Source organism: Panulirus ornatus, chromosome 6, assembly GCF_036320965.1.
Source record: "Panulirus ornatus isolate Po-2019 chromosome 6, ASM3632096v1, whole genome shotgun sequence".
NCBI lineage: Eukaryota > Metazoa > Arthropoda > Malacostraca > Decapoda > Palinuridae > Panulirus > Panulirus ornatus.
In genome coordinates this window covers 29,638,531-29,660,989 of record NC_092229.1, presented here as the reverse complement: position 1 = coordinate 29,660,989, position 22,459 = coordinate 29,638,531, and the positions used below count along the sequence as shown (strand labels likewise).

Here is a 22,459-nt window from a genome sequence, read left to right as displayed (position 1 = left end):
GAGAGGGTGAAGGCTTGTACAGAGCATCAGATTGAGGAAGAGCAGTGTGGTTTCAGAAGTGGTAGAGGATGTGTGGATCAGGTATTTGCTTTGAAGAATGTATGTGAGAAATACTTAGAAAAGCAAATGGATTTGTATGTAGCATTTATGGATCTGGAAAAGGCATATGATAGAGTTGATAGAGATGCTCTGTGGAAGGTATTAAGAATATATGGTGTGGGAGGCAAGTTATTAGAAGCAGTGAAAAGTTTTTATCGAGGATGTAAGGCATGTGTACGTGTAGGAAGAGAGGAAAGTGATTGTTTCTCAGTGAATGTAGGTTTGCAGCAGGGGTGTGTGATGTCTCCATGGTTGTTTAATTTGTGTATGGATGGGGTTATTAGGGAAGTGAATGCAAGAGTTTTGGAAAGAGGGGCAAGTATGCAGTCTGTTTTGGATGAGAGAGCTTGGGAAGTGAGCCAGTTGTTGTTCACTGATGATACAGCGCTGGTGGCTGATTCATGTGAGAAACTGCAGAAGCTGGTGACTGAGTTTGGTAAAGTGTGTGAAAGAAGAAAGCTGAGAGTAAATGTGAATAAGAGCAAGGTTATTAGGTACAGTAGGGTTGAGGGTCAAGTCAATTGGGAGGTAAGTTTGAATGGAGAAAAACTGGAGGAAGTGAAGTGTTTTAGATATCTGGGAGTGGATTTGGCAGCGGATGGAACCATGGAAGCGGAAGTGAATCATAGGGTGGGGAAGGGGGTGAAAGTTCTGGGAGTGTTGAAGAATGTGTGGAAGTCTAGAACATTATCTCGGAAAGGAAAAATGGGTATGTTTGAAGGAATAGTGGTTCCAACAATGTTATATGGTTGTGAGGCATGGACTATGGATAGAGTTGTGCAGAGGAGGGTGGATGTGCTGGAAAAGAGATGCTTGAGGACAATATGTGGTGTGAGGTGGTTTGATCAAGTAAGTAATAATAGAGTAAGAGAGATGTGTGGTAATAAAAAGAGTGTAGTTGAGAGAGCAGAGGAGGGTGTTTTGAAATGATTTGGTCACATGGAGAGAATGAGTGAGGAAAGATTGACCAAGAGGATATATGTGTCAGAGGTGGAGGGAATGAGGAGAAGTGGGAGACCAAATTGGAGGTGGAAAGATGGAGTGAAAAAGATTTTGAGTGATCGGGGCCTGAACATGCAGGAGGGTGAAAGGCGTGCAAGGAATAGAGTGAATTGGAACGATGTGGTATACCGGGGTCGACGTGCTGTCAGTGGATTGAACCAGGGCATGTGAAGTGTCTGGGGTATACCATGGAAAGTTCTGTGGGACCTGGATGTGGAAAGGGAGCTGTGGTTTCGGTGCATTATTACATGACAGCTAGAGACTGAGTGTGAACGAATGTGGCCTTTGTTGTCTTTTCCTAGTGCTACCTCGCACACATGAGGGGGGAGGAGGTTGTTATTTCATGTGTGGCGGGGTGGCGATGGGAATGAATAAAGGCAGACAGTATGAATTATGTACATGTGTATATATGTCTGTGTGTATATACATATATACGTTGAGATGTATAGGTATGTATGTTTGCGTGTGTGGACGTGTATGTATATACATGTGTATGTTGGTGGGTTGGGCCATTCTTTCGTCTGTTTCCTTGCGCTACCTCGCTAACGCGGTAGACAGCAACAAAGCAAAATAAGATATGAATAAAGATATTCTTCAATTTATTCATACTGAAAGCATTAACCATGCCTCCAATCAATGTGTTTTTCATTCTTCCACTAGTTTTATACTTTAAAGTACTTTTTTACATTTTTTACAGTTTTTGTGCTTTACTTGCATGTTATGCCCACTGGTTGCTCTATGCCTACATCTCTTGAAGGACTGTTCACTGTCCACATCATCTATCTGTTTCAGAAACTTTAAAGGTTGTGATCAGATCACTTTTCATTCTTCTCTCTTCCAAGTTGGGCAAATTTAAAGCTTCTAAACTTTCCCTGTGACTCAAATTTCTTAATTCTAATAGCATCTTTGTTGCCTCCTCTTGACTTGCTTTTAGTTCTTTGTGTTTCTTTATGTGTGGTGACCAGACTTGAGAAGCATATTACAAGATATGTACAGCTTGCTAGATATTTCCTTATCCATATACTTGAAAGCTTTTCTGATGTTTGCCAGCAGACAGTTTGTCTCCATAACTATTCTTCTAATATGGGACTCTGGTGACAGGTTAGGGATGATACCATTTTCAGAGTCCTTCTCACACAGAATCTGGAAGCTTAATTCCTGCTTGATGATAATCATAATGGTCCCAGAACAAAACCCTGTGACACTCCAATGGTCACTTCAAGTCATTTGAAGAAAACTCTTCCAACATGTTTCCCCCCTTATTCCTGCTTTGTAATCCATTTCATAATTGGCTTCCCATTTGGTGTAATATCCAATGCTTTCAAGCAGTACAGATACAAACAATCCACCTAGTTTCAGAATTTTTCCTTGTACTTGCTTGTGTGATCTGATTTTAAGTAAAGACCAACTACTTTTCCATCATATTGGAGACATGCATTGGTACAGTACATTCCAGAAGAGCACTACTGATCTAACCAATGATGCAACACTGGTAGTTGATTCAAGTGAGGTACTGCTGTTAGTGACAGTGTTTGGAAGAGTGTTTAAAAGAAGAAAGTTGAGAGAGAATGTGAATAAAAGGAAGGTTTAGCAGGGTTGAGGAATAGGTTGGCTGGGATATAAGTTTGAGTGGAGAAAATTTTGAGGAGGTGAAATGTTTTATATCTGGGAGTGAACATGGCAGCAAATGGAACCATGGAAGCGGAAGTGAGTCATGGGGTGCAGAAGAGGTGAAGGTCCTTGGAGTGTTGAAGAATGTGTTATAAGAGGAAACACTATCTGTAAATGCTGAAATGGTTATGTTTGAAGGAAATGTAGTTCCAGCAATGTTATACATATGCAGGGTATGGACTATAGATAAAACTTTGGAGGAGGGTAAATGTGTTGGAAATGAAATGTTTGAGGACAATATTTGTCCTTATGTGGAATGATTGAGTAATTGAGGAAGGGTAAGAGAGGGTGTGCTGAAATGGTCTTGGCATATGGATAGAATGAGTGAGGAAAGGTTGACAAAGAGAATATGTATGTCAGAAGTGGAGGAAACAAGGAGAATGGAGATACCAAAGTGGAGATGGAAGGATGGAGTGAAAAGGATTTTGAGCAATTGGGGCCTGAACATGCAGGAGGGCGAAAGGTATGCATGGGATAGAGTGAATTGGAATGAAGTATTTCACTGGAGTTGACATTCTGTTGCTGGACTGAAATGGAGCATGTGAAGCATCCAGGATAGACCATGGAAAGTTCTGTAGGTTTTGGTTTTACATAGGGAGCTGTGGTTTCAGTGCATTACACACAAGAGCTAGGGAATAGAAGTGAGCGGATGTGGCTTTTTTCATCTGTTCTTGGCGCTGCCTCACAGTCGTGGGAAATGGTGATCAAGTATGAGAAAAAAGTACTCTTTCTCTCTCTCAGATCTTCATAACATTTTCACCTCATTCTTTATCCCACATGAAAACCCCACATAACATGCATAGCTAGATTTGCCTTTAAGGAAATGGAAGCCTTGGTCAGATGCCATTTGTTCTTTGCTTCTGAATAGTTGCTCTGATTATACAGAGGATTAATTCATCCTCTTATTGAGTATGGTTCTCATATCTGGGGAGGTTTTAGCTCAGCATACTTACCTGTGAGAGATGAGTCCTAAGCATTGTGACTTACTAACTCTCCCAGCAGACTCAAACCTTGACCCTCTTACCACATGCCTTAGTTTTGTTTTTCTTTCTCTTACTTTGGTTTCTCCTCCTTAGGATTTCTTGCTTGTATTCCCCAATCGTTTAGCTCTTATGATACCTTTCAAGCTTCTACATCATTTATTGCTGTATGGTCTTTGGCAACTCCAGAATTGGCCATTATGATGTCAGTTACTTTTTGGACTCTTTACCATATCATGTCTTTCCTAACAGTTTTTAATGACCTGCCCCTTATTAAAAGAGCTTTTCTAAATCCTATACAACTTTATGATTATTTTTCTTCTCTAATTATTTGTTTATCTTTAATTTTTCAATTTTTCAAGTAAAGCATTGCCTCAGAAAGGACTTTTGTCCATGATTGGAACCTTGGACTTCAAAAAGAAAAAGATATGTACAGATAAGTGATAATGTACCCATTTATTGAACTCCCCAGAGGGGGAGGTTAAGCACCTAGCTCAGTTGTGAAGTGGCTGCCTTGTTTGGATTTCAAATTCGAGTTCATGCCGTTTATTTGTAGTGACATTAACTACAGGTTGTACCTCTTTCATCTGGCCTATTGGGACATGGCCATTGCTGGACCACAGAAAATGCTGGAAGACAAAAATTGACCCCTAAGTCATACACAGTTGATGATCTGATCTCATAGTACTCACACAAAGTCTTTACAGAAGTTCCTTTATCAAATTTTTTCTGTAGTTCCACTTTTTCGAGCATAGATAATGATTTATGCTTATGCTTTGAGCACTAGCACCATCTTCTGCAGCTCTTGGTCTCTTGGATGACATCTTGAAGGGTTAGAATACACCTGAATATAAGAAATTAACAGAGCTGTTGATTAGCTCAGCTGCAGTATAAATAGATTTTGGTGCCTTATCTCTGCTAACAGCACTGCCCTGGTGGCAGATCCTCAAGCTGATAACTAATGGTGGCAGATACAAAATGTGCTGGACCATGGGAGTTGGTTGACCACAGAGCGCAATGTTATAGAGTTACAACCTTTGTTACATTACAGATAATCATTTGGAGACAATTTAGAGGGAGAGACATTGATCCCATATTTTAGTTAAACAGGTTATACTAAGAATAAGAGTAAGTTGAATATTAGTTGTAGCCTGAGTGCAAATGTTTACGGTATCAACCAGAGGTAATAGATTGGAAGAATGTTCATGAATTTATAATAATGATTGTTCAGGGAAGAATGGAACACTCTGCTTGAAATAGAAGAAATTTATGGGTCCTGTCACTTTCATAATTAAGTGCTTTATTGATATATTGTTTTTTTATCTTTTTGTCCTTTCTTGTGTAGGATCTAGTATTGACATTCAGCACAAGAGCATATCATATTTGAGATTGCCTGTTGAAATTTGGGATGGATTAGCATTTATGGAAGTGATGGCTTTAAGTATAATTTACATGTGGGATTGAAGTATTTTAATGATAAATATATATATATATATATATATATATATATATATATATATATATATATATATATATATATATATATATATATATATATATAAACAACTTAAAATGAATGTGCATTAATGTTAGGATGCTCTTACTGTTTTTCTGAAATCCAAAGATGTTGCCATGTTTTTTGCTGCTTTAATCTTTCTGATTCAGAATCTTGCCCCATAGGCCGAATCCCGCGCTCTAAGACAACCTGTTCATTTAGTAAGTAAAGAGGAGGCACTTGCACTGATTCATACACAGTGTTGCACAGCACATGTACATGGCAACCTCAGATGGCACACTTATCATGCTGCAATAACCACATTGCCTACTATGTGCTCCTCATATCTTTAGCAGTTTCATGTCAGAACATCACAAATGTAACAATATTATGTGCTTTTGGTAGATTACTACAGTCTCTGAACCTTATGAATTTGATCTTTGATCCTTGTTACATGGTTAGTATCTAGGTTGTCTTTTTGTGTCTGGTTTTCATGGAGAATGCATCAAGGTGTACATCTTTGGCAAGTACTCTGTTTATGAATTACTAGATTCATAAGACATGTTTTCATTTTCAGCAGAAAAGCATACTTGGAAACTACAGTAGAATGTAATTGAATTACTGTTTGAGTATTTTAAGGAAATGTATACTTTTAAGAAAATCACTTAGTTTGGGTTAGGTTTCAGATTGTTCCCTCAGAAAATGAAAAGTGCTTTATGTAAGAATTCTTTGAAAACATTAACCCAAACTTGTCATCATGGATTATTAAAAACTTAACAGCAGTACTAATCATAATCTTTTTCTTAGCTTAAACTAAATATATAGACTGCAGGGATGTAGTTGAACTGGTTTTAGTTTAACAGAATGCTTCCAAGGCATTGCATTATGATAATGGATGTTACTATGAAACATTTGAAAATAATGTTTTATTGCCTTCTGCATTTTATTTTAGATATTCCACTTTTTTTCATCTTCCAGCAGAACTTTTGCTAAGTTTGTGTATAATATGATCAAGCCTTACTGTAGTATATGCTTTCTTGTTCTGGCCTTTTATCTTACAATATATTATAATTCATCATTGCTAGCTTCAGTACTTTTTGGATAATCCTGAAAACTTTTTACCAGTTTCATCTGTTCTTGTTTTCATGCCTTTGGACTTTGGTTTTTCAGTTTCATTCATTGTAATTGTAATATTCTACATTTACCAGCTTTTTAGTCATTGAGGAGTGTATCGTCTCTTTATCCTCAGTAGTTTAATGTACAGTTGCACATTTAGATCATCTTCTAACCTGCTGTTTATTTCATATAATTTAGTTTCTTTGTTGCCAAATTAGTTTTACTAGTGTTATTTTTTTATTTATTTCTTGAAAGCACTTTTAAATGGATCTTTTATGTGCTGGATAGGTTTCAGATTCTTTAATATTCAACGTGATTAGTGTTGCTATTTGTCAATTTACCATCATTTGGCACCATTGAAATATACTGCACACTATATGTTTTGTTAGTTTGTGCTTGTGTGGATGGATTTGGGTGTTTATTATTTCAGAGAGTCCTCAGCCTCCACCTCGCACTCACAGGGATAGACTCCACTCGCTCCCAAATGCAGTTAACAGTGAGTGTATTGGCTTGCATTGGGGAACCTTTTGCTTTTCTTGCTTACATTGAGAAGGGACAGGGCCTTTGCTTTATTGCAGGTATTGTATGTCATTGTACTTAAGATTGCTCACAACTTTGAGAAAAAAAGTTGATATAATTGAATGAAAGACTTCTTTTTTCTTATCCTAACAGAAAAGGTTATAGTTTTTTATTCACAGAATTATTATACAAAATTTAGAATTATGATATTTATCAGTAGAATATACTTGTATATATTTTATATGTATATACTGAGAATTCTTATAGAACTTTTGCATGGGACAGTAGATTTGGAAGATGTAAAATGTTGGTGAAGATGAATTGATATTTGTAAAACGATGTGTCAGGATGTGAAAGTCGAATAAATTTCAGGGATTCATTACTGAGGAAGGGCTCAAACTGTATGGTATATTGGTAGCATCATTGCTTATCACTTGATAAATTTTGCATTGTTATTGTAAGAGCACATTACTGTCATCCTAGGGTGAATTTTTATCATATTATGTAATAGAAAATTTTAAAACTTTATTAGCATGCTTAGCTGAACATATGGATCAGGTGTTTGCTTTGAAGAATGTATGTGAGAAATACTTAGAAAAGCAAATGGATTTGTATGTAGCATTTATGGATCTGGAGAAGGCATATGATAGAGTTGATAGAGATGCTCTGTGGAAGGTATTAAGAATATATGGTGTGGGAGGCAAGTTGTTAGAAGCAGTGAAAAGTTTTTATCGAGGATGTAAGGCATGTGTACGTGTAGGAAGAGAGGAAAGTGATTGGTTCTCAGTGAATGTAGGATTGCGGCAGGGGTGTGTGATGTCTCCATGGTTGTTTAATTTGTTTATGGATGGGGTTGTAAGGGAGGTAAATGCAAGAGTCCTGGAAAGAGGGGCAAGTATGAAGTCTGTTGGGGATGAGAGAGCTTGGGAAGTGAGTCAGTTGTTGTTCGCTGATGATACAGCGCTGGTGGCTGATTCATGTGAGAAACTGCAGAAGCTGGTGACTGAGTTTGGTAAAGTGTGTGGAAGAAGAAAGTTGAGAGTAAATGTGAATAAGAGCAAGGTTATTAGGTACAGTAGGGGTGAGGGTCAAGTCAATTGGGAGGTGAGTTTGAATGGAGAAAAACTGGAGGAAGTGAAGTGTTTTAGATATCTGGGAGTGGATCTGTCAGCGGATGGAACCATGGAAGCGGAAGTGGATCATAGGGTGGGGGAGGGGGCGAAAATTTTGGGAGCCTTGAAAAATGTGTGGAAGTCGAGAACATTATCTCGGAAAGCAAAAATGGGTATGTTTGAGGGAATAGTGGTTCCAACAATGTTGTATGGTTGCGAGGCGTGGGCTATGGATAGAGATGTGCGCAGGAGGATGGATGTGCTGGAAATGAGATGTTTGAGGACAATGTGTGGTGTGAGGTGGTTTGATCGAGTAAGTAACGTAAGGGTAAGAGAGATGTGTGGAAATAAAAAGAGCGTGGTTGAGAGAGCAGAAGAGGGTGTTTTGAAATGGTTTGGGCACATGGAGAGAATGAGTGAGGAGAGATTGACCAAGAGGATATATGTGTCGGAGGTGGAGGGAACGAGGAGAAGAGGGAGACCAAATTGGAGGTGGAAAGATGGAGTGAAAAAGATTTTGTGTGATCGGGGCCTGAACATGCAGGAGGGTGAAAGGAGGGCAAGAAATAGAGTGAATTGGTGTCATGTGGTATACAGGGGTTGACGTGCTGTCAGTGGATTGAAGCAAGGCATGTGAAGCGTCTGGGGTAAACCATGGAAAGCTGTGTAGGTATGTATATTTGCGTGTGTGGACGTGTGTATGTACATGTGTATGGGGGGGGGGGGTTGGGCCATTTCTTTCGTCTGTTTCCTTGCGCTACCTCGCAAACGCGGGAGACAGCGACAAAGTATAAAAAAAAAAAAAAAAAAAAAAAAAAAAAAAAGTTAGCCTGCTTCAGAGATAGTTACAACAAAGATTATTATTGTCATTAAAGCTGTCGGTGCATAGCGTGATGGCATCTGTAACCAACATAATCATACACAGTTATTATATAAAAGAAATGTGGATGGCCTGCAGTGCAGCAGAGAGTTTGGAGAGACTGTCACATTGTATAGTAGTATTACAGTATGTAGGTTAATGTTTTGTTGTGGCTGGTGTAGGACTAGAAATATGAATAGAAAAAAGAGAGCAAGTGGGAAGGCTGAGGAATAAAAGGCTGAAATACATCTTCTGGAAGTTAAGTAAAAGCTGAAAGGATCTGAAAGAGTTAAGAGTCAGGTTGGAGTTATGAGGAAACAGTTTAAGACTGTTTTATTGGAGGCTGCTAAGGAGATGTGCAGTATATTATGTATATTTTGGAAAAAGGTATAGCATGATGGAATGAAGATTTAAGAAAGTTGGTAGAAGACAAGAAAGAGCCTGGTAGAAGCTGAATATTCCAGAAAGTTACATTGAATATAGGATAGAGATTGTAGAATGTACAATGCTGAATAATGTATATACACATAAGAATAGCTCATAAAAATTTCAAATGAAAACTAAATCAGAATTGAAAAAAGAATGACAAAGTCTTCTGGAATGAGGAAAATAAGAGTAGATCAGTGGTCTGTGTAAGGAGTGAGAGTATATTAAAAAAAAGTAAGAAAGGGTGAAAGTGTAAGAGATTGAGTGAATGTTTTTTTGAAAGAGCTGATAAGAGAGGATGGTCTGAAACATTTGTATTAGTGTAGAAGGAATGTTAAGAGAGAGAAAGAAATAGATATATGGGAGGGAAGATGATTACAAAGGAGAATGAAAGAAGAGCTGCAAAGCTTGTAAAGAGTGAAGTTAGAATATGAATGGAGTGGTGAGTGAGATGAACAGTTGAGGTGAAATTGCTGTGAGTTGATTTGGAAAGTGTGTATGAAATGATGGAACTGTCAATCATGTGTCTAATCATTAGACAAAGGCAGTGCTTGTTCCACTATATAAGAGGAATGAGAATAAAAGTGGCCAGGCGTATAGTAACTGTGTCAGAATGATAAGTTGGTGAGGAACAAATTGATTTTAGGAAGAGAAGCAGATGTGGAAAAAGATTTAAAGGAAAATGCATAGCAGCAGTGATGGGCTAAGAATAGGTATTATGATAAAGTGAATAGGAAAACATTGTAGGAATTGTGACCCAATATCATATTTAATGCTGGAGGAGCTTTTACTGTTTCTAAAGGTGAAAGTAAGTGGTGATATGAATTAGTGGCTTGAGGTAAATGTAGGAGTCCATCAAGGTTGTTTGATGTCACCTCAGTTATTTAATGTGTTGTTATGAATGGAGAATTGCATGAGATGGGAACAAGGTTGGATGAGTGTGGTGTGATAATTAACCACGTTGAAACAGAATGAAAGTTGCATTCAGTTTTTGTATGCATATGATGTTTTTAGAGTATAGCAAAGGAAGGGATGAATAGAATGGTTTGATGATGTGTACCAGAGAAGAATATTGAAAGTGTTTGAAAAAGTTTAAAGCAGTATTTTTTTTTTTTTTTTTTTTTTTTTTTTTTTTTTTAGGCTCCAATCTTGGACAAAAGTCTGCATCAAGGCTAGGCCTTAATTGAAATATAGAGAGGATTATGAAATGGAAAAAGATAAGACAAGGGAAAGTATTTATGAATTTTTGAGGAAGTGAAGAACCTGTCTCCTGAAATGTGCCAGGTCAAAGTTATTGGAAAAGACATGGAATTAGAACAGAATGGAGAAGGAAGCTGTGAGTAGGTTATGTGATGTGAAGCTTTCAGAAAGGCACATGTCTTTGGATAGTATATAGGTCGTGTAGTACATATAGCAGGTAGCATAAAGATGTATAGCAGAACAGAAGAATATACAGGGAACAGAGTTCAATGGATAAGTGTACTAAGAAAATTGATTACTTTAGGGATATTGCAGCTTGATTAACGATTAAATGCAGTGGAGTCATTTTGTGTTTGGAGGTGTTATAGATGAGGAGACTGATCTCTTGATGAAACACTTTATTATATCAGAGAGCAAAAGGTACTTTTTTAAGTAAGGAAGATCATGTTTCATTTTAACATGCTGGGAATGGGTTGAGGGTGTGTGTGTGTTGTTGCAGAGGCAGATCCACCCCATTAAGTAGGGAATGAAGTAATGATCATAGATAGAGAGGATATTGCAGCTTGACCAAGAGGATATATGTGTCGGAGGTGGAGGGAACGAGGAGAAGAGGGAGACCAAATTGGAGGTGGAAAGATGGAGTGAAAAGGATTTTGTGTGATCGGGGCCTGAACATGCAGGAGGGTGAAAGGAGGGCAAGGAATAGAGTGAATTGGAGCGATGTGGTATACAGGGGTTGACGTGCTGTCAGTGGATTGAATCAAGGCATGTGAAGCGTCTGGGGTAAACCATGGAAAGCTGTGTAGGTATGTATATTTGCGTGTGTGGACGTGTGTATGTACATGTGTATGGGGGGGGTTGGGCCATTTCTTTCGTCTGTTTCCTTGCGCTACCTCGCAAACGCGGGAGACAGCGACAAAGTATAAAAAAAAAAAAAAAAAAAAAGATAGTTATATAGATACATAGAAAGCAAAGTTTCAATGCTTCAATAGATTTGATTGGGAGAGCAAGAACTGCTATTGCTGCACTCACTAAAACTCATTATTTAGCAAGGAGTCTATCAAAAAATTGTTAGCTTTGGAGCACTTTGAATTTATCCCTATTAAGAAGCCTTGAAATTTTCCAAAAAGTAAGTAAAGCCTTTCAAAATTGCGTGTACCTTGATCAGTCTTCTGTATTTCTGTTTCAGTTATATTATTAAAATGTCTTTGGAGAAAACAGTGTGTATGTCTTTATGTAAAAGTGAGAGAGAACCAGATGACCTGATAGGAGTAGAGATAGGGACTTTGTACATATGAAAGGGTGGTAAGAATGAGTGTGAAATTACTGTAGAGATTATATTATTGAGCATGTCAAGGAAAGTGTATGAGAAACATGTTATTTAGAGAATATGGAGTGTAATGAAGTGAAGCATAAGTGAAGGATGAGGTGTTAAGAGAAGATGAAGCATCTGTAGAAGAGTTTCCCCACATAGATGGTAGCAGAGATGCATATAGCAAAACGCAGCATTCAAGAGCCTAGAAAAAGGTACATGATAGGGTGGCCTGGAATTCATTGTGGGTTGCACTGACAATCAGTGGTGTTGGTGGAGAGTTTTTGGATATCACAATACCTCTCTTTCTAATTTGTTAAGCATGTGTGAAAGTAGATGGTATGTTGATTGAATTATGAAAAAAGGCATGGAAGTAAGACAGGTTGTGTGATGTCAAGGGTAAAGGGGGGTAAGTGGTTTGGGAAAGCCATGGAAGTAAAGTCAGGGGTTGATGAGAGGACAAGAGCTAAGGAAGGAGTAGCACTGCTCCTGAAGCAGTTGTGGGAGTATATAGAGTGTAAGAAAGTAGAACTAAAAATGGATGGAGAGATGTGGGTGATTATTGGTGCTTATGTACCTGGCCATGAGAAGAAATATCATGAGAGTCAAGTATTTTGGGGGGAGCTGAGTGAGTGTCAGCAGCTTTGGTGCATGAGACCAGGTTTAAGTGATAGGTGGTTTGAATGTGAAGGTGAGTAATGTGGCAGTTAAGGGTATAATTGGTGTACATGGGGTATTTATTGTTGTAAATGCAAGTGGTGAAGAGCTTGTGGATTTGCGTGCTGAAAAATGATTGGTGACTGGGAATATCTAGATTAAAAAGAGCTATACATAAGTATACTTATGTGAGTGGGAGAGATGGTCAGAGGGCATTATTGGATTACATGTTAATTGATAGGCATGTGTTGTGGGAGTATGTGATAGAATGTAAGAAAGTAAATTCTCGATTAATATGGTTAAAACTGAAAGTTGATGGAGAGAGATGGGTGATTATTGGTGCATATGCACCTGGGCATGAGAAGAAAGATCATGAGAGGCAAGTGTTTTGGGAGCAGCTGAATGAGTGTGTTAGTGGTTTTGATGCACGAGACCGGGTTATAGTGATGGGTGATTTGAATGCAAAGGTGAGTAATGTGGCAGTTGAGGGAATAATTGGTATACATGGGGTGTTCAGTGTTGTAAATGGAAATGGTGAAGAGCTTGTAGATTTATGTGCTGAAAAAGGACTGGTGATTGGAAATACCTGGTTTAAAAAGCGAGATATACGTAAGTATACTTATGTAAGTAGGAGAGATGGCCAGAGAGCGTTATTGGATTACGTGTTAATTGACAGGCGCGCGAAAGAGAGACTTTTGGATGTTAATGTGCTGAGAGGTGCAACTGGAGGGATGTCTGATCATTATCTTGTGGAGGCTAAGGTGAAGATTTGTATGGGTTTTCAGAAAAGAAGAGTGAATGTTGGGGTGAAGAGGGTGGTGAGAGTAAGTGAGCTTGGGAAGGAGACTTGTGTGAGGAAGTACCAGGAGAGACTGAGTGCAGAATGGAAAAAGGTGAGAACAATGGAAGTAAGGGGAGTGGGGGAGGAATGGGATGTATTTAGGGAATCAGTGATGGATTGCGCAAAAGATGCTTGTGGCATGAGAAGAGTGGGAGGTGGGTTGATTAGAAAGGGTAGTGAGTGGCGGGATGAAGAAGTAAGATTATTAGTGAAAGAGAAGAGAGAGGCATTTGGACAATTTTTGCAGGGAAAAAATGCAATTGAGTGGGAGATGTATAAAAGAAAAAGACAGGAGGTCAAGAGAAAGGTGCAAGAGGTGAAAAAGAGGGCAAATGAGAGTTGGGGTGAGAGAGTATCATTAAATTTTAGGGAGAATAAAAAGATGTTCTGGAAGGAGGTAAATAAAGTGCGTAAGACAAGGGAGCAAATGGGAACTTCAGTGAAGGGCGCAAATGGGGAGGTGATAACAAGTAGTGGTGATGTGAGAAGGAGATGGAGTGAGTATTTTGAAGGTTTGTTGAATGTGTTTGATGATAGAGTGGCAGATATAGGGTGTTTTGGTCGAGATGGTGTGCAAAGTGAGAGGGTTTGGGAAAATGATTTGGTAAACAGAGAAGAGGTAGTAAAAGCTTTGCGGAAGATGAAAGCCAGCAAGGCAGCAGGTTTGGATGGTATTGCAGTGGAATTTATTAAAAAAGGGGGTGACTGTATTATTGACTTGTTGGTAAGGTTATTTAATGTATGTATGACTCATGGTGAGGTGCCTGAGGATTGGCGGAATGCATGCATAGTGCCATTGTACAAAGGCAAAGGGAATAAGAATGAGTGCTCAAATTACAGAGGTATAAGTTTGTTGAGTATTCCTGGTAAATTATATGGGAGGGTATTGATTGAGAGGGTGAAGGCATGTACAGAGCATCAGATTGGGGAAGAGCAGTGTGGTTTCAGAAGTTGTAGAGGATGTGTGGATCAGGTGTTTGCTTTGAAGAATGTATGTGAGAAATACTTAGAAAAGCAAATGGATTTGTATGTAGCATTTATGGATCTGGAGAAGGCATATGATAGAGTTGATAGAGATGCTCTGTGGAAGGTATTAAGAATATATGGTGTGGGAGGCAAGTTGTTAGAAGCAGTGAAAAGTTTTTATCGAGGATGTAAGGCATGTGTACGTGTAGGAAGAGAGGAAAGTGATTGGTTCTCAGTGAATGTAGGTTTGCGTCAGGGGTGTGTGATGTCTCCATGGTTGTTTAATTTGTTTATGGATGGGGTTGTTATGGAGGTGAATGCAAGAGTTTTGGAAAGAGGGGCAAGTATGAAGTCTGTTGTGGATGAGAGAGCTTGGGAAGTGAGTCAGTTGTTGTTCGCTGATGATACAGCACTGGTGGCTGATTCATGTGAGAAACTGCAGAAGCTGGTGACTGAGTTTGGTAAAGTGTGTGAAAGAAGAAAGTTAAGAGTAAATGTGAATAAGAGCAAGGTTATTAGGTACAGTAGGGTTGAGGGTCAAGTCAACTGGGAGGTAAGTTTGAATGGAGAAAAACTGGAGGAAGTAAAGTGTTTTAGATATCTGGGAGTGGATCTGGCAGCGGATGGAACCATGGAAGCGGAAGTGGATCATAGGGTGGGGGAGGGGGCGAAAATCCTGGGAGCCTTGAAGAGTGTGTGGAAGTCGAGAACATTATCTCGGAAAGCAAAAATGGGTATGTTTGAAGGAATAGTGGTTCCAACAATGTTGTATGGTTGCGAGGCGTGGGCTATGGATAGAGTTGTGCGCAGGAGGATGGATGTGCTGGAAATGAGATGTTTGAGGACAATATGTGGTGTGAGGTGGTTTGATCGAGTAAGTAACGTAAGGGTAAGAGAGATGTGTGGAAATAAAAATAGCGTGGTTGAGAGAGCAGAAGAGGGTGTTTTGAAATGGTTTGGGCACATGGAGAGAATGAGTGAGGAAAGATTGACCAAGTGGATATATGTGTCGGAGGTGGAGGGAACGAGGAGAAGTGGGAGACCAAATTGGAGGTGGAAAGATGGAGTGAAAAAGATTTTGTGTGATCGGGGCCTGAACATGCAGGAGGGTGAAAGGAGGGCAAGGAATAGAGTGAATTGGATCGATGTGGTATACCGGGGTTGACGTGCTGTCAGTGGATTGAATCAGGGCATGTGAAGCGTCTGGGGTAAACCATGGAAAGCTGTGTAGGTATGTATATTTGCGTGTGTGGACGTATATATATACATGTGTATTGGGGTGGGTTGGGCCATTTCTTTCGTCTGTTTCCTTGCGCTACCTCGCAAACGCGGGAGACAGCAACAAAGCAAAAAGAATGTAAAAGAGAGACTTTTGGATGTTAATGTGCTGAGAGAGGCTGCTGGAGGGATGTCTGATCACTATCTTGTGGAGGTGAAGGTGAAGATTTATAGAGGTCTTCAGAAAAGAAGAGAGAATGTTAGGGAGAAGAGAGTGGTGAGAGTAAGTGAGCTTGGAAAGGAGACTTGTGTGAGGAAGTACCAGGAGAGATTGAGTGTAGAGTGGCTAAAGGAGAGAGCAAATGATTTGAGGGGAGTGGGTGAGGAATGGGATGTATTCAGGGAAACTGTGATGGCTCGTGCAAAAGGTGCATGTGGCATGAGAAAGGTGGGGGTTGGGCTGATTAGGAAGGGTAGTAAGTGGCGGGATGAAGTAGTAAAGTTGTTAGTGAAAGAGAAAAGAGAGGTGTTTGGACAGTACTTGCAAGGCAGGAGTGCAAATAACTGGGAGATGTATAAAAGAAAGTGGCAGGAGGTCAAGAGAAAGGTGCAAGGATTGAAAAAGAGGGCTAATGAGAGTTAGGGAGAGAATAATTAAACTTTAGGGAGTAAAAAGATCTTTTGGAAGGAGGTAAATACCGAGCATAAGACAGAACAAATGGGAACATTGGTGAAAGGGCCAAGTGGAGAAGTGATAACAGGTAGTGATGAAATGAGAAGGAGATGGAGTGAGTATTTTGATAGTTTGTTGAATGTGTTTGATAATAGACTGGCAGATATAGCATGCTTCAAAGGTTGGGGTGGTGTGCGAAGTGAGAGGGTGAGGAAGAATGGTGTGGTTAAGAGAGAGGAGGTAGTGAAAGCTTTGTGGAAGATGAAATCAGGCAAGGCGGTGGGTTTGTATGGTATTGTAGTGGAATTTATTAAAAAGGGGGTGACTGTGTTGTTGATTGGTTGTTAAGGATATTCATTGTATGTTTAGAGCTTGGTGAAATGCCTGAGGATTGGCAAAATGAATGCATAGTGCCATTGTACAAAGGTAGAGGGGACAAAGGTGAGTGTTCAAACTACAGAGGTGTAAGTTTGTTGTGTATTCCTGGAAATTATATGGAAGGGTATTGATTGAGATGGTGAAGGCATGCACAGAGCATCAGATTGGGGAGGAGCAGTGTGGTTACGGAAGTGGTAGAGGATGTGTGGATCAGGTGTTTGCTTTGAAGGGAGTATATGAGGAATACTTAGAAAAACAGAAAGAATTGTATGTAGCATGTATGGATCTGGAGAAGGCGTATGATAGGGTTGATAGAGATGCATTGTGGAATGTCTTAAGAGTATAATGTGTGGGAGGTAAGTTGCTAGAAACAGTGAAAAGTTTTACCAAGGATATAAGGCATGTGTACAAGTAGGAAGAGAGGAGAGTGATTGGTTCCCAGTGAATGTCAGTCTGCGGCAGAGGTGTATGATGTCCCCATGGTTGTTTGGTTTATTTAGGAATGGGGTGGTTAGATAGGTAAATGCAGTAGTTTTGGAGAGAGGGGCAAGTATGCAATCTGTTGGAGATGAGAGGGCCTGGGAAGTGAGTCAGTTGTTGTTTGCTGATGATACAGCTTTGGTGGCTGATTTGAGTGAGGAACTGGAGAAGTTGGTGACTGAATTAGGAAAAGTGTGTGTGAGGAGAAAATTGAGAGTAAATGTGAATAAGAGCAAGGTTATTAGGTACAGTAGGGTTGAGGGACAGGTTCATTGTGATGTAAGTTTGAATGGAGAAAAATTGGAGGAAGTGAAGTGTTCTAGATATCTGGGAGTGGACTTAACAATGGATACCACGGAAGCAGAAGTGAGTCACAGGGTGGGGGAGGGGGCAAATTTTCTAGGAGCGATGAAGAATGTGTAGAAGTGAATATTATCTCAGAGAGCAAAAATGGGTATGTTAAAGGATTAGTAATTCCAACAATGTTGTATAGTTGGGAGGCATGGGCTATCAATAGGGTTATACAGAGGAAGGTGGATGTTTTAGAAATGAAATGTTTGAGGACACTCTATGGTGTGAGGTGGTTTGATCAAGTAAATAATGAAAGGGTAAGAGAGATGAGTGGAAATAAAAAGTGTGGTTAAGAGAGCAGAAGAGAGTGTGTTGAAATGGTTTGGACATATGGAGAGAATGAGTGAGGATAGATTGACAAAGAGAATATATGTGTCAAGAGAATGAGTGAGTAAAGATTGACAAACAGAATATATGTGTCAGAGTTGGAGTGAACAAGGAGAAGTGGGAGACCAAATTGGAGGTGGAAGGTCGGAGTGAAAAAGATTTTGAGCAATTAGGGCCTGAACATACAGGAGGGTGAGAGGCGTGAAAGGAATAGAGTGAATTAGAACAATGTGGTATACCGGGGTTGATGTGCTGTCAGTGGACTGGACTAGGGCATATGAAACATCTTGGGTGAACCATGGAAAGGTGTGTGGAGCCTGGATATGGATAGGGAGCTGTGGTTCGGTGCATTACACATGACAGCTAGAGACTGAGTGTGAATGAATGTGGCCTTTTTTGTCTGTTTTCCTGGCACTACCTTGCTGAAGCAAGGGGTAGCAATTCTGTTTCCTATAGGGCTGGGTAGCGCCAGGAATGGATGAAGGCAAGCAAGTATGAATATGTACATGTGCATATATATATATATATATATATATGTCTGTGTATGTATATGTTGATATGTATATGTGCATGTATGGGCATTTATGTATATGTATGTGCACATGAGTGGATGGGCCATTCTTCATCTGTATCCTGGCGCTACCTTGCTGATGCGGCAAACAACAATTAAGTATGAGAAAAAAAAATAAATATTGTGAATTTGGCAGTGAAAGAGATAAATGCAAGAATAGGAGGAAAGGGAGCAAAGATTAAGTTAGATATAAATACCTGGTCATGAGTGACTCACTTATTTACAGATGATTCTGTGTCGCTTGCAGAAAGAGGAGAAATTACAGGTGGTGAATGTTTTTACATTATGTAAAAGAAGATAAATCTCAGTAAGAGTATAGTGCTGCTTTTTGAAAGGAAGGAAGGTGAAGTAGTCGACTTCACCTGACCATACAGAAATAAGAGAAATACAGGTAAAACTTCCAAAATCAGAATGTGGAATAGCCTCCATATGTTTCTAACTCTTTTATAGATCAGGTTGGGTTGCATATACCCCTTTGGTTCAAAACATTGGTCATATAATCATTAAGATTATTTAGTAAATTGTATACTTCACATAGTTCTGTAAACTGCTTTCTTTAGTAGATTCTTACTTAATTCATGTATTGATGATTTTCTACATATTCAGAATATAATTGGAGAAAAGAGGTGAAATATATGTAGGTCTGTGTAGGTTTTTGATCGTGTCCATGTCAAAATTGTGTGATACTATGTACTGTATTTTCTGTATATTTTTCTATACTATTGTTATCAGAAGGTTCTTATCCTATTAATGAATTAATGATCATCTACGTATTGAGAAAAATTTTAGAGGAAATTGCTAAAGCAGATCAGGTGTGACAAAACCCATAGAAATTTTATGGCAGAAGTAGCTGAAGTATAGAAGAATAACACAGTGTATCCCATTAGAATGGCCAAAGTTGTGTTAAATGATATAAGAAAATATTTGTAGCCAGTAAAAGGTCAGAGCAGGATTATTTTTCCCTCGTGCTCTCACCAGATCAGTTTCCCAAACAAAATGATACATCTTTGATACAAAAACAGTGAACAAACAACGTATAGGAATTGTAGAACAACTAAGAGACAAATGGTATTGTCATCTTTTTTTTTTTTTTTTTTTTTTTTGCTTTGTCGCTGTCTCCCGCGTTTGCGAGGTAGCGCAAGGAAACAGACGAAAGAAATGGCCCAACCCAATCCCATACACATGTATACACATACGTCCACACACGCAAGTATACATACCTACACAGCTTTCCTTGGTTCACCCCAGACGCTTCACATGCCCTGATTCAATCCACTGACAGCACGTCAACCCCGGTATACCACATCGATCCAATTCACTCTATTCCTTGCCCTCCTTTCACCCTCCTGCATGTTCAGGCCCCGATCACACAAAATCTTTTTCACTCCATCTTTCCACCTCCAATTTGGTCTCCCACTTCTCCTCGTTCCCTCCACCTCCGACACATATATCCTCTTGGTCAATCTTTCCTCACTCATTCTCTCCATGTGCCCAAACCATTTCAAAACACCCTCTTCTGCTCTCTCAACCACACTCTTTTTATTTCCACACCTCTCTTACCCTTACGTTACTTACTCGATCAAACCACCTCACACCACACATTGTCCTCAAACATCTCATTTCCAGCACATCCATCCTCCTGCACACAACTCTGTCCATAGCCCACGCCTCGCAACCATACAACATTGTTGGAACCACTATTCCTTCAAACATACCCATTTTTGCTTTCCGAGATAATGTTCTCGACTTCCACACATTCTTCAAGGCTCCCAGGATTTTCGCCCCCTCCCCCACCCTATGATCCACTTCCGCTTCCATGGTTCCATCCACTGCCAGATCCACTCCCAGATATCTAAAACACTTTACTTCCTCCAGTTTTTCTCCATTTAAACTTACCTCCCTCCCAATTGACTTGACCCTCAACCCTACTGTACCTAATTACCTTGCTCTTATTCACATTTACTCTTAACTTTCTTCTTTCTCACACTTTACCAAACTCAGTCACCAGCTTCTGCAGTTTCTCACATGAATCAGCCACCAGTGCTGTATCATCAGCGAACAACAACTGACTCACTTCCCAAGCTCTCTCATCCCCAATCTGGTGGTGGGAGTTTATTGATAAGAATATCTTACCAGTATGCTCCCATCTTAGCTATTTTCTCTTAAATTGATAGGAAGATGATTATTAATTCATTCATCAGGTAAGAACCTACTGAAGAGAATCACATCGAAAAATATATGAAAAATAAGATACACCATCTCATTTTATTGATATATGTTGAATGAACATGCCACCAGTGATCATTACGAGGTATGATGTCCATTTACATCGCTTATTTTATCAAATAGATTTCTGTAAATGTACACAATTATCAGTTCATGCAGAAGGTAAGAACTGTGTTCCACCAAAAAAAAAAAAGATAATGAGAAAATGAATTTTCTCTTTCATTTTATCAATAATGTTTTGAACTGAAGTGTAGGAGTTCAATAAGAATTCCATCTCAGTGAGACAAAATCCTGAATATTGCTTGATAGTTGTTCAAATGAGTTTGTAGAAGTCACTGTTTGATATGAAATGTGAAAAGATTTATTGTCATTCAGAGAAAGTACTTACTTCACCCAAATACTCTCACCAGATTGGTTTCCCAGACTTTGAAATGCATCTTGAATACCAAGATAGTAAGTAGTGAAAAACGATTTCTTCTCATTCCCCAGAATGATGAAGCTCTTAAGGGGAACAAGAAATTTGGACTGTGCATATATTTTATTTACTTGAGATTCTTTTGCCATGGCCACCCCCTTGATAGGAGTTCCTGGAGGATATGGGAATTAGAGATATAGATAGACTAGAGTAACTGAACAAATCAGGTAAAGGATTTATTGTCTGCTGCTTGCAAGTTAAGTGATGATACTGTTTGAAGAGAACAAGAGGGGAGATTACAGTTGTACTGAGTGTGAGAATCATACATCAGTAGGAATTTATATGCTTTTTAACATTAGTAGAAGAGAGAAGCCTAATGAGGGGAATCATTATTGAAAATGACTGTAATTTATGTGAGAAGGAAGTAATGGAAAAATACTAGCTTACCAATACTGTAAAGAATAGTCATGTGTATAGAAAGTGTTATGTGATTACATATGCTGCTTGAATTGCTGGAAAGCAAATCTGGATCAAGTCTTGTAAGATTAAAAGTCATCTTCATTAAAGAGGAAGCATCTGTTAGAAACTTGAATAGAAACCTTATTAGGATAAGAAAAAAGAAGGTTCCAAAGCATGGATTTAAGAATCTAAGAAGAACGGAAAGCCAAAGGAGGTGTCACATCATTGCATATAAATTTTCAATATGCAGCATTAGCAATGTCCCTGTTCACTATAATTGTTCTTGAGTGATTTTAGCATTAAGACGAAATCATATTACTGTACAAATTTGTGCTTAGTCCTGCATGTAAAGTGGTTTATTATTATGTATGTGAATTTAGAACAGTCCACTGCATTCTTCTAGTAACACAGCCAATTGTACTCTGCATGCTTCAAGATTTCAGCAATCACACACATTGAATTGACCTTACATCAAATTCAGCATGGTTTAACACGCAGTAGCTTTAGTCATGAGAGTATGTATTCTTTTATCTTTATGTATGTAAATGTTATGAAGACTGGACCACATAAAAATTTTTATGTGTGATGTGGTAATGAAATTAGCATGTATGAATGAAAAGATTATTTAGATACTGAGATGTTTTGTTTCCAAGGAAACAGAAGATCTGGCAAATATATATGTATATTTTTTTTCCATATTATTTGCCATTTCCCGCATTAGTGAAGTAGCGTTAAGAACAGAGGTATGACCCTTTGAGGGAATATCCTCTCTCGGCCCCCTTCTCTGTTCCTCTTTTGGAAAATTAAAAAAAACGAGAGGGAAGGATTTCCATCCTCCCACTCCCTCCCCTTATAGTCGCCTTCTTTGACATGCAGGGAATACTTAGGAAGTCTTCTTTCTCCCCTATCTCCAGGGATGATATATATATATATCTTTCTTTCTTTCTTTCAAACTATTCGCCATTTCCCGCATTAGCAAGGTAGCGTTAAGAACAGAGGACTGGGCCTTTGAGGGAATAACCTCACCTGGCCCAGTTCTCTGTTCCTTCTTTTGGAAAATTGAAAAAAAAAAAAAAAAAAAAAAAAAAAACCGAGAGGGGAGGATT

General features: G+C 39.0%; 1 protein-coding gene across 4 annotated transcripts in view; it reads left to right on the top strand.

Moving 5' to 3' along the window:
• Nucleotides 1-22,459, top strand: part of numb (NUMB endocytic adaptor protein) — a 533,145-nt gene that overhangs the window by 424,321 nt on the left and 86,365 nt on the right. For 3 of the 4 annotated variants that reach the window (XM_071662779.1, XM_071662777.1, XM_071662780.1), the window contains one exon: nucleotides 6,794-6,859. The exons of the other annotated variant lie outside the window; for it this stretch is intronic. In XM_071662779.1, coding sequence (XP_071518880.1) covers nucleotides 6,794-6,859 — 66 coding nt within the window. The remainder of the gene's footprint in view (nucleotides 1-6,793; nucleotides 6,860-22,459) is intronic. 4 annotated transcript variants of the gene reach the window in all.